Source organism: Xenopus tropicalis, chromosome 4, assembly GCF_000004195.4.
Source record: "Xenopus tropicalis strain Nigerian chromosome 4, UCB_Xtro_10.0, whole genome shotgun sequence".
NCBI classification, from domain to species: domain Eukaryota; kingdom Metazoa; phylum Chordata; class Amphibia; order Anura; family Pipidae; genus Xenopus; species Xenopus tropicalis.
In genome coordinates, this window is record NC_030680.2 from 27,022,958 (window position 1) to 27,035,407 (window position 12,450).

A 12,450-nucleotide genomic window follows, 5' to 3' on the forward strand; every position below is an offset into this window, starting at 1 on the left:
GATAATTATGTTACATTATGCTGGGATTTGTAGTCTAGTTACAACAAATAAAGTATGGTTGAGCCATGGAACACAGTAGGGTTTAGTGCCCCTTTTAAGGCAAATAACTAATTTATACCATTTTACCGCCAAAGTGGTCAAACTTATGCTTTCAAATGTATTTCATTACTTTCTCACACTCCTATAATGAAAATGATTTGGACATACACAGAGCCAGCTTACTCCAATTTAGCAACATATACAACATGCAAAATACACAAACGTTGAAAAATTTTTTACATTTCAATATTGCATGGATGTTGAATGCATTTCAATATTTGAATGCATTCAAATCTTTTCACTGGGTGAAATTTCTCTACTATAAAACTGTAAATATTTGCCAATTTACCTAGATACGAATATACAAGGAATTGCATTCAGTTCAGGCAAACTACCATTATAACGACAGAGCATACCATTATCTACTTCATATCCATTCTATTATCCCAGATACATAATTCCTGCACAATGTGGATTCTCTCACTGGTGAATTTTAGCAGAGAATTCAGACCTGCAAAATGTTGCCACTGTTGTTGTTAAAATATGCTTGACATACTGAAGTGAATTTTGGTGGTTAGAGGAGGAGGCGATCAATACTTTCTGCCATAATCTTCTGAAGACTAATAAAGCGTAAAATAAAGTGAAATTTAATTTTACCTGGAATTATGTCATAGGCATTTGAGATGGATAGTGTCAAGGCCAACCATACCCAGATCCCTGATTTCTGGTACCCCATGGTTTGCTTCCTTGGCCTTGGAATGACAGCCAGTTTCTCTCCACCCTTGCCTTTTATACAGCTCAACAGGAGCTTTCTGACCTCATCTGTAACGGCCCATTGAAATGTCCAATATTTACAATCAAGGTAAACAGTGTGTTTATACCCACAAGCAGTCATTAGAGAGAGAGAGACCTGTGGAAAAAAAATCATTCTAGTTATACTTTTCATGTTTTGTAAAAACTAACATCTTGCTCCACTGGAAATACACCTGGAACATTTAGGCCAAATGCAAAATAACTCATAATCTTCTAAAAGGAAAAAGCGAGCAATATCCGCAAAAACAATATACCATAAAGCTCAGACTTAAGAGATTTTTTTTAATGGAAAGACTAGTTCCTATATGATGAAATAACAGAATATACTCACAATGGGATTAGTGTAAAAGACAAATATAATATATAACAATACTGTAATATTTTAATGCCCATGTTATATACGAAAAGTACCAATGAATGAAAATCTGTCTGAAGTTATTCGACCTGTAATTTGAACTCTATATTTTAGTATTGGTCATAAAATAATAATAAAGGGCTCTAGAAACAATGAGTTGTAGTAGAAAGCTCATCAATGTTCTAGATACACGTCTAGGTGCACCTGCCCCAGACCCTTAGCTTGAGGGAGCGGATCAACTGAAATAGAGGTCATAAGAAAAAGTAATAAAAGTAAAAGATCTTTATTCATACCATCAAAAACAACAGCGTTTTGTACCTAAAGGACACTTAATCATAAGCTGTTTAGGCCTAAGATGTTAGTCTTTACAAAAAAAATAAAAAAAATAATTACTGTATATACTCGAGTATAAGCCTAATTTTTCAGCACCCTAAATGTGCTGAAAAAGTCACCCTCGGCTTATACTTGAGTTGGGTGCCATGGGTCCCTCCAGGCTAGCACCCTCTGTCCTTTGTGTGCAAATTAGCCCACCGGCAACCAGACCCTCCAGTGCCCTGGCCTAGGCTCTCACATCCATCTTCATCTACCATCCTCAACTGCCCCATTCTGCACTAGACATTGCACTTTATATTCTATATAAAATATATATATGGTTTTGAAGGACTTTAACTCTTTGTGTTTTAGCTTGGTTGCTGATTGAGCTAAGGGGGTAGTACTCTTAAGGTATCATATTGTTTTTGTTGACCCTCTTCTCCACTTACAGAGCTAGTTATTTTATTGGTATTTATTTTGATTATTGAAACTTAGCAGTAGCTGCTGCATTTCCCACCCTAGGCTTATACTCGAGTCAATAAGTTTTTCCAGTTTTTTTTTGGTAAAATTAGGTACCTCGGCTTATATTCGGATCGGCTTATACTCGAGTATATACGGTAGATATAACAGTATTAGCCTGTTGTTTTTGATGGTATAAATAAAGATTTTTTTTACTTTTATTAGCTTTTTAATGGCCTGTCTGTGGAACTCCAGCGCACCTGTTACTCATTTCTTTCAGTGTTATTTAGACTTTAGAACCTGCTCATGGTGTGGTGGAGCTAGGTTTAAACAAATTGACAGCTACCAATGACTTCATGGATATTAACATGCATATGGTGCTCAGCGCAACTATGTGGAGGTGCAAGAAGTGTGTTTAGATGTGATAGTATAAAAATGCTACAACATTGCTTGTAGTTGTGTGCATAAATAAGTTTATAGAATTAAAGGTATTTTAGCAAATTATATAGTTTTTTTGTATTTTTGTCAAACTTTATATAAATTAGGATAATACTCTCATTTGGTATAAATCAAATGTGTTCTGGAAAATTTGGTATTCAGCAGAAAACAACAATTGTGGATTCATTACACTTAATATTTTGCTCTTTATATAAAGGTAAAAGCAGCATATAAATAATTTTGTATAATCATCAATAATGGTGATTTCATATTTTATATGTATGTATGTATAACTTTATTTATAAAGCGCTACTTATGTACGTAGCGCTGTACAGTAGAATACATTAATATAAACAGGGGTATTAAAATAGATAAATACAAAGTATTACAATAAGCACAAATAAATACAAGATACAGTTGCAATAAGTTAAGAGTCAAAGACACAAGAGGATGGAGGTCCCTGCCCCATAGAGCTTACAATCTATATGGGAGGGTAACTTACTGACACAAATAGGCAAATATAAGTGCTGTAGGTCACAGTGGGTGACATTACAATATAAGGGATAGTTCCCTGGTCAGGTGCTGGGCGAGTGCTCCAAAAGGTAGTCTTTAAGTTTGGTTTTAAAAAGACTGAGGGAGGATTCTCTCCGGAGGAAATCAGGGAGGGCATTCCAAATGTAAGGGGCAGCAAGGCAGAAAGGGAAACAGCAGTAGTAGTGGGGGGCACAACCAAACGATTGCTCTGCGAGGAACGAAGTAGACGGCCAGTAACATACGGAGACACAAGGGAAGAGATGTAGTGAGGAGCAGACTAATGGAGGGCTTCGAAGGTTAAGAGTAGGAGTTTGTAAAATATTCTTTGTTTAATAGGAAGCCACAATAGGACTTTAGGGAAGGGCCTGAACTCTCCTGGATGAGAGGAGGAGAATTCTGGCATTGGTACTTCTCCAGCTTTGCATACTCCTTCTTCTTGATATTGCTGTTATTTGGTACTGTTACATTTATAACCAATGCAGTCTTCTGGTCCTTGTCTACTAACACAATGGCCGGTTGCTTGGCCAGTACCTGCCTATCAGTCTGGATATGGAAGTCCCACAGGAAGTTAGTCATAGTTAGTGCTTCAGTCCTGCTTTGAGTAGGATTTCCACCTCAGCAGTTTAGCAATCCCAGGTATCTATCAATGGCACATGCCTTGCAGGGTCTTGTCTCTACCTTCCTTCCATGTCTGATACTGGCTCAGGCATTCTCTGGGTGCCATCTGCTGATGTACTCCTGAATGCTTTAAGTTTCATCCATAACCATGGTTTTGACACTCACCAGACCCCTCCAACACCTTTCTTGGCTGGGAGAAAGTCTCTTAAGTGTTGAACTTAAGGGGGGACCTCCGTACATTGTTAAGAGCTTCCAGGTCTTTACATTGGCAGCCTCTATGTCCTCCTTTGGCCAGCTCAATATACAGGCAGGGTCATGTTGATTGCATGGATCTTGTTTTTCCTGATCTGTCTTATCCTTTGGTGATACTTGGATAGTAAAATCTTACTTGCCTCCTTATGGTTCCCATTCGGCAGTGCATCGCCTTGGTATTTGCCATACTTCATAGCCACTTGTGAGAGCTGTCTTGAGTTTGCTTCCATTGTTGTTTTCCGCAGGCCCACTGAGTTCTTGAGGAAGACCTTTAGTGCCCTTGTTGACTTTGTGAAATGCCAGGCATTCACAGATCCAAGCATGTAGCACTGAGTCATAAGTTTTTCTGTAGTAAATCCAGGCTTTGATGTTTCATTGTTATCTAATGTACTGGGGAATATGGTCTTTTAACTTTGCTGCTATGATGCCTGATAGAGCTTTCCATGTTTTTTGCCTGATAGAACTTTCCATGTTTTTGGAAGGCAGATTATTGGACGGTAGTTGGATAGTGCTGTTTCCTTATGCAACTCAGCACTGTCCTTCCTTGGGTTAGTCTGGGTGAGAGTCTGCTGCTAGCAGCTGGTTCATCCGTGATGCCAGAGTTTTATGCGCTGCCCTAAGTTTCTTTAACCAGTATGTGTGGATCATGCCTGGACCAGGTGCTGCCCAGTTCTTGTCCTTAACCTGCCATTAAATATCTGTTACTGTGATGATTACTGGTTCCAGCTGTGCTCTGCTCTCAGATCCTGCAGTGACTTTGAATTGGTTTTGCGTTTTCTCTTTCTTCCATTTTTTTCTTCCAATATTGTTCAGTTTCTACTTTTGCTGGCTCTGTTGTTACTTTGTTTTTGCACTGCAGTTAGGATTAGGAGTATACCCTATATGGTTCTTTGGAGAACAGGACATTTTTTATTTATTTATTTTTTGGTCTCTTCTTCTCTAGTGTATTTCCTTAGTAACCCATTTGTATTTTTAATCACCACACTCTTCTGTAGTTCCACCAGCTCACTCTCTCCATGCCTTGATGTTAGCTTCCAACCTCATTTTCCGAGGGGGAGGGGGGGGGGGATTTCCACTGAACCTTGATAATTGGTACAAAGTCTGACTGTAGTTTGCTTATCCATGATCTTATGCCTCATTTCAGCTACTGTACTCTGTAATGGAGTGAATGGCAGTGGAGTTCTAGCTTCAAGTGTTAGTTGTAAATCCAATTGTTCTTCTTAGAATTCTTCCTCTTGAGAAAACCTGTAGACCTGAGCTGAAACATTGATTAAATGGCAAGTTGGAATAAAGACTGAATTTTATGGAAAGTCATGGGAGTGCGCTATTTGTTTATTGTATACTGAGATATTTCCCAAGCTGCACCCAGGCAATGTACGGGCAGGATGCCGGCACTCATGATAACAAAAAGTAAGTATGTCTGGGTGCAGTCCTTCAGGTCTAAGAAACAGCTTCAAACAAGGAACTGCTCACACAGGACTTAAGATAAATCAAAGAAGATTATTTATTTGAATGAGAAACTGACGTTTTGGGTGTTATACCAGCCTTAAACCATATATACAGTGTTTGGTGGTAGATGAAACTAGTGACGTAAGTGACGTAATGACCCCCACATACACATGCCCCACATACAAAACATCCAACGTTATTGTGATTTGCATCATAGTTTGCTATAGCTACTAACCATTCAAGCAAGATAGAACAAAAATAAATATATATATGTGTGTATATATTTGTATACACATGTGTATGTGTATACAATAAATGTGATAAAAAAGAGCTTTAGAGCTTTCATAAAAAAACATTTATAGTTTGGAATTCTTGAACCTCAGCTCATATTGTGTCAATGAGTTTTTGTCACATCACCGATTCCAATTTGTTCTTCACTGAAAACTTTTGAAGAAACATATATCACCTGTGCTTGACTTCATGGATGAGTGACTTCCAGCATTGCATACAGTTTATATTGTGTGTCGATGACAGAAGGGAACACTTGAACACTTCAATTTTACGTTGGGAAATGTTAATGACGCTTTAAGGGTGTTTTTCAAAAGTCAAACCCCTCACCCCTCTGCACCCCTGCCACCACCGTAACATCTCTTTCTGTTTGTACCTGGCGGATATTGCTAGTGTAAAGAGTGCTGTTGCACATTGCTACCATAAAAGGGCCCAACTTAATTTTAAAATTTACAATTGGCTATTAAAGTTATTTATGTACCATGGGAACACAAGAAACTTTTTTTCAAGCACACTTAAAAAAAAAATTCAGATATAAGGTTCTCACCATATGAAGTTCCTCTGTTTGGAGTTTGTGTTATGTTATTGGGGATTCAGTCAGTTTTTTTTCACTCATCTTTTCCTAGGGGTACTATTATGCCTGGATTGCTTTATAGATTTTTGTTTTTTCCTGATTAGTCTTTCTCTGCCCAGCCCCTTCCCAGAATAGTGTACGTTTTTAAACTAAAATCTGTGGATTCATGTGGCAGCAGTTTTATAAATAAAATTGGCCATGTTTTGTACATTTTTTTGGACACTCTTTGAATGAGAATAAGATCCTCAGCAAAAGGTTCTTGGGCCAAAGGAGCAATCAGTTTGGCCCTGGTTTTGCCACCACACCAAGCCTAAAGGAACAACATGTGTGTGGGAGTAGTCTCATCGTATTATAACAATTCCAAAACTGGCAGCATCACAAATAAACAACATTTATAAGGTGCATAAAAGTTGCATAAAGAACTATTTACAGGTATGGAATCCCTTATCCGGAAACTCGTTATCCAGAAAGCTCCAAATTACAGAAAGCCCGTCTCTCATAGACTCCATTTTAATCAAATAATTCAGAATTTTAAAACTGCTTTTCTTTTTCTCTGTAATAATAAAACAGTACCTGTACTTGATCCCAACTAAGATATAATTACCCCTTATTGGGGAAGAACAGCCCTATTGGGTTTATTTCATGGTTAAATGATTCCCTTTTTTCTGTAATAATAAAACAATACCTGTACTTGATCCCAACTAAGATATAAATAATCCTTATTGGATGCAAAACAACCTATTGGGTTTAATTAATGTTTTATTGATTTTTTAGTAGATTTAAGGTATGGAGATCCACATTACAGAAAGACTCATTATCCGGAATACCCTTGGTCCTGATCATTCTGGATAATGGGTCTTTTACCTGTACTCCATGGCTCCTAAGTTCCTCTCCTAATGCATTTGGGAACTTCACTGGAAAAGTTGTGGCACCTCAGGGAATTTGTTTATACCCAAAGAGTAAAGGCAACACATCTTACAAAGCAAGATGTTGCAACCAACTTATAAACATGCTCGTATCATTCTTTAACAATCCTCAGTTACCTAATTGTGCACATATATAACCACTAATTTACTTAAAGGAAAACTATACCCACAGAATGAATACTTACCCAAGTGTCTGTGAAGGTTCTCATTCATCCAGGTCTTGGTATATACAGTATCTGTAGTAATAAGTCAAATCAAATGGACTTGCTGTGTTTTTCTTGATAACTACAGAAATACTTAACCAAAATATAGTTGATATCATATTAAAGTGATTCTGACGCTGCACATATAGGGGCCGATTTACTAATCCACGAACGTCTGAAAAGCGTCTGAATGCGTTTTTTCGTAAAGATCGGTATTTTGCGATTTTTTCGTAAAATTGCAACTTTTTCGTAGCCGTTATGACTTTTTCAAAAATTGTTGCGACTTTTTCGTAGCCGTTACGACTTGCTTCAGTATCGTGACTTTCATTGGGCCAGGTTGGAGCTGCAGAGTGCTATTGAGCCCTATGGGAGACTTTCCTTGGGCCGGGTTGGAGCTGCAGAGTGCCATTGAGCCCTATGGGAGACTTTCCTTGGGCCAGGTTGGAGCTGCAGAGTGCTATTGAGCCCTATGGGAGGCTTTCCTTGGGCCGGGTTGGAGCTGCAGAGTGCCATTGAGCCCTATGGGAGACTTTCCTTGGGCCAGGTTGGAGCTGCAGAGTGCCATTGAGTCCTATGGGAGACTTTCCTTGGGCCGGGTTGGAGCTGCAGAGTGCCATTGAGCCCTATGGGAGACTTTCCTTGGGCCGGGTTGGAGCTGCAGAGTGCCATTGAGCCCTATGGGAGACTTTCCTTGGGCCGGGTTGGAGCTGCAGAGTGCCATTGAGCCCTATGGGAGACTTTCCTTGGGCCAGGTTGGAGCTGCAGAGTGCCATTGAGCCCTATGGGAGACTTTCCTTGGGCCAGGTTGGAGCTGCAGAGTGCCATTGAGCCCTATGGGAGACTTTCCTTGGGCCAGGTTGGAGCTGCAGAGTGCCATTGAGCCCTATGGGAGACTTTCCTTGGGCCGGGTTGGAGCTGCAGAGTGCCATTGAGCCTTATGGGAGACTTTCCTTGGGCCAGGTTGGAGCTGCAGAGTGCCATTGAGCCCTATGGGAGACTTTCCTTGGGCCGGGTTGGAGCTGCAGAGTGCCATTGAGCCCTATGGGAGACTTTCCTTGGGCCGGGTTGGAGCTGCAGAGTGCCATTGAGCCCTATGGGAGACTTTCCTTGGGCCGGGTTGGAGCTGCAGAGTGCTATTGAGTCCTATGGGACGCTTCCAAAATCATGCAAAGTCTGAAAGGTTTGCCCGCCGTTTACGAGCACTCAATACGAAAAAGTCGCGACAATATATGTGCAAGTCGTAACAGCTACGAATAAGTTGCGACAATTAACGGAAGTCGTAACGGCTATGAAAAAAGTCGCGACAATTTACGAAAAAATTGCAAAAAATATGAAAAAGTCGCAAAATATTCGTTTCCAATCCGATTTTTTCCCTTTCGGGATTTGGATTTGTGGATTAGTAAATCAGCCCCATAAAGTTACCATGTTGGTCATGTTGATTATGTTTCACCAACAAGGCTGCTTTCGTAAGTAATTGTTACTTGAAGTTTCTAAACCTGACTGTTTTGCCAACCTGACTGTCCCTTCTCAGTTATAACTTCTAATGCTGCTCAAATATGGCAGCCCCCTCATAGACAAACATGGAGGATCAAATGGGTAATGTAAAAGCAGTGGGCAAATACTTTTATGGCAAAATTATTAATAGTGTGTGAGACAGTGTTATAATAGATGTAAAAATGGTTTTGATTTGTGGTGTTGGTATCGCTTTAAGTGGCCTATTGAAGAATTTTACCAAACTTGTATACATTTAACAGTAAATATTGGCCTTTTACATATTTTACCTTTAGCCACCATTTAGTATTGGGCTGTGTGCTCCCTCAGAGATCAGCTGGCAGGAAATAATGCAGCTTTAACTGTAACAGGAAGTAGTGAGCAAGTAAAAGACATAACTTTGTCCATTCTTTGACTGATGTAACCTAACATGTATAAATGCCCTTGGTTTGTTTGTGTGCACTGTGAATCATAAAATCCCAGGGGACGGTGCATAGTACTTAAAATGACAATTTTTTATTCAGGATTACCCAGTGGCACATGTTACTAAAAATGAAAATACCTGTAATTTATTTAGATGAAGCAGGGTTTTATGTAATACATTTTTACAGAGACCTACATTGTCTGGGTTATAATTTCCCTATATACCAATTAGTGCCAATTTACTCTTAGAAACCCAACTCATACTAAGGGGCACATTTACAAAAGCACGAACGCTCCAAGCGTATTTTTGCTGATTTTTTTGGGCGTCTGCACGACTTTTTCGTACGGCGCACGACTTTTTCGTACGGCGCACGACTTTTTCGGACGAAAAAATCTGAAAGGTTTTACCGCTGTTTACAATTGTTCGATACGTAAATTTCGTGATTTTCGGATCGCCAATACGATATTATCGTGACTAATACGATTTTTTCGTAAGCATTTTCGTGATATTTGCGATCTTCCGAAATTTTCATTTCCAATACGAATTTTTCCCATTCGTGATTCGGATTCGTGGATTAGTAAATGTGCCCATTAAAGTGCAAGAAAAGTGCAAAGTAGTGCAAAAATTCAATAAAATTACAATAGGTACTAAACATATACACATATAAATATATACAAATAAACATGTATTTTCCATATTAACCTATAAAGGACAAATTAAATAAATACACATATCCTCGCATATCCTCAAAAGCACATCTAATTTACAAGATTCCAACATCTATACACTTGCTATAAATAGTCTTCAAAAATGTACAAACTAATGAAAGAAACAGTTTTATTTATACTTTGTATTCATTCATTTTGGCACTACTGTATTTACCATAAATATTTAATATATAAAAATTAGATATTAATAAATATTTATTTGAATTTATTTCGTTCTCAGATTCCCTACAGTTTTCTCCCCTATTTTACCTATGTTTTTTTATGCACCAAATAAATGTTTTTATGTGTGATACATTCCATTTTGGTATTGCTATATTACTAATTCAGGACCTGAAGCAGTAGTCCCCTCATTTAATATATGGCTCCCTCGTAGATATAGTAAGTGTAATTATAGCCGTATATTTAAGCAATTATAAATACATTTGTTATGTTCTATTTATATACATGTTTAGAAATTTAAACTTACAAGGAGAAAGTCAAACAATATCATTCTTCTGAATGTTTCTATGAATGTCATTTAATCCCTAAGTAGACATTGTGTTGAATTCAAGCACAATTAAGCAAATCAGTCATCAAGCAAATAACACGTACTCTCATGTGACTCAAATGCTACAGTGATTGAGAAAATCCCCTCCTTTTTGAGATTTCTGAACTGAGTGATGGGTAAATATCAATGGTAGACTTTGTTTCCATAAACATTTTGTTTTGTTCAGTTTTTGTTCCTTGTAGCAGCTTATACTGTGTTGTTACGTTGTTTTCGAAATATAAATCATTAAAACTAATTTGTTTAATAGGGGCCAAAGAAGTAAACTGAAATGATGACTCCAAATGCACCGGACGATAGGATATCCACTTTAAAAGATCGACTTTATTTTTGCAATTAAAAGCATCACGCCTGATGCGTTTCGCAAGCGCACTTAGGCACAGGCCAAAGAAGTAGAAGGGATACAGAGAAGACTTTTCTGTATTTTAGTTTTTCACTCTTCCAGACCCCCATAACTTGGATGAGGACCCATTGGAGACCCATGGAGACCTGTTACTTGGATAATATATATGTTACTTATCCAAAGTGTGCTGGTCCTACATGTCTATTATAAAGGAAAACAAGTTCACTGTGATAGTAAGAAAGCATAGTGCAGGGAGGCGGATCTGGGTTTGTACATTCCAACAGATTTGCCAGATTGTGTAAAGAAGATGGGAGTGTCAACTGGAGTGGTAGTTCTAGATGGGGCTGATCTTTCTGGCAGCTGGAAGACCAACCACTCTAGTAGTGGTGGGGGGAGAGAAGGGTTAGTCCTAGACAGATTTGGGTTATTGGTGGTTCTATTATTAGGAAATAAGATATGGTATAGGGCATATTAATCAATGCAAAAATTATTCAGTGGAGGCCCGATCCAGCTGTCTTAGTATATTTTGGTACTAATAACAATTCATGTTTGACGGAGAACCTTTAATAGTGAGTTAAAAGGGTTGTTCACCTTCAACTTAACTTTTCTTATGATGTAGAGGGTGCTTTCCAGAGATAATTTGCATTTGGTCTTCATTTCTTATTATTTGTGATTTTTTAATTATTTAGCTTTTTATGCAGCAGTTCTCCAGTTTGGAATTTCAGCAGAAATGTGGTTACTAGGGTCCAAATTATCCTAGCAACCAGGCTTTGATTTGAATGAGAGACTGGAATATTAATAGGAGATGGCCTAAATACAAATGTAAGTAATAAAAAGTAACAATAACAATAAAATTGTAGCCTCACAGAGCAATAGTTTTTTTGGCTTCCGGGGTCAAAGAAAGGTATTCCAAAGTAAGTTTTTTTGGAAATTTTACTGGTGCCATGTACAAAACTTTAGGGAGATAAATGCATGGCTAAAGGCTTGTTTTAGGAAAGAAGGAGTTTCTAGAAATGCGTTTGTTTTGCAAAACAGTTAAAAAAATGTGTTTGTCATGCAACTTTTTTTTTTTGCCATGCACGGATTTTCTCGGAAGTTTCACAAAACAATTCACCAATGGCGAAATGTGGAAATTCGCTGCGAAAAAATTATCTCATCATTATTTGAACATGAATGGAAGAGGGTCAGATGTTCTAGGCTGGGTAGAGTGCTTAAACTAAGCAAGGGGTAAATGGATGAGTTACAGCATTTTGGAGAAGCTAGTGTAGATGGGTATGTGGGATTAAAATGAGTCATGGGGGAGGAGTGAGGTGGGCACAAAGTATACCTGTTAAGGAGATACTACTATTACAAAAAAAAATCTAATAGTAACTATAGATCTAACTCAGATAAAAAGGGAGAACTAGTGCTAACTGCATGTACAGAAAATGATAATGTAAGTGATATCACTGAAACTTGGATAAAACATGCGACTTGGCTGTGAATAATGGCTACTCCCATTTTAGGAGGGATAGAGAAATAAAAAAGTAGAGAATTTTTTTTTATTTAAAGCTATAATTAAAGCCCCAGGTCTCAAGTTTTCTGTATAATAGATAGATAATAGACCCTATATCCCTAATACCAATTTATAGCATTTGTGTGGCTGAGCATTTAGGGACCA

General features: G+C 38.2%; 1 protein-coding gene across 1 annotated transcript in view; it reads right to left on the reverse strand.

The window, feature by feature from the left end:
- LOC100498375 (mucin-2) overlaps positions 1–813 on the reverse strand; it is a 68,396-nt gene extending 67,583 nt beyond the window's left edge. Inside the window, exon 1 of the mRNA XM_031900757.1 lies at positions 697–813. Within this exon, the coding sequence (XP_031756617.1) occupies positions 697–775 (79 nt within the window). The 5' untranslated portion in view covers positions 776–813. The remainder of the gene's footprint in view (positions 1–696) is intronic.
- Positions 814–12,450: the final 11,637 nt, after the last annotated feature.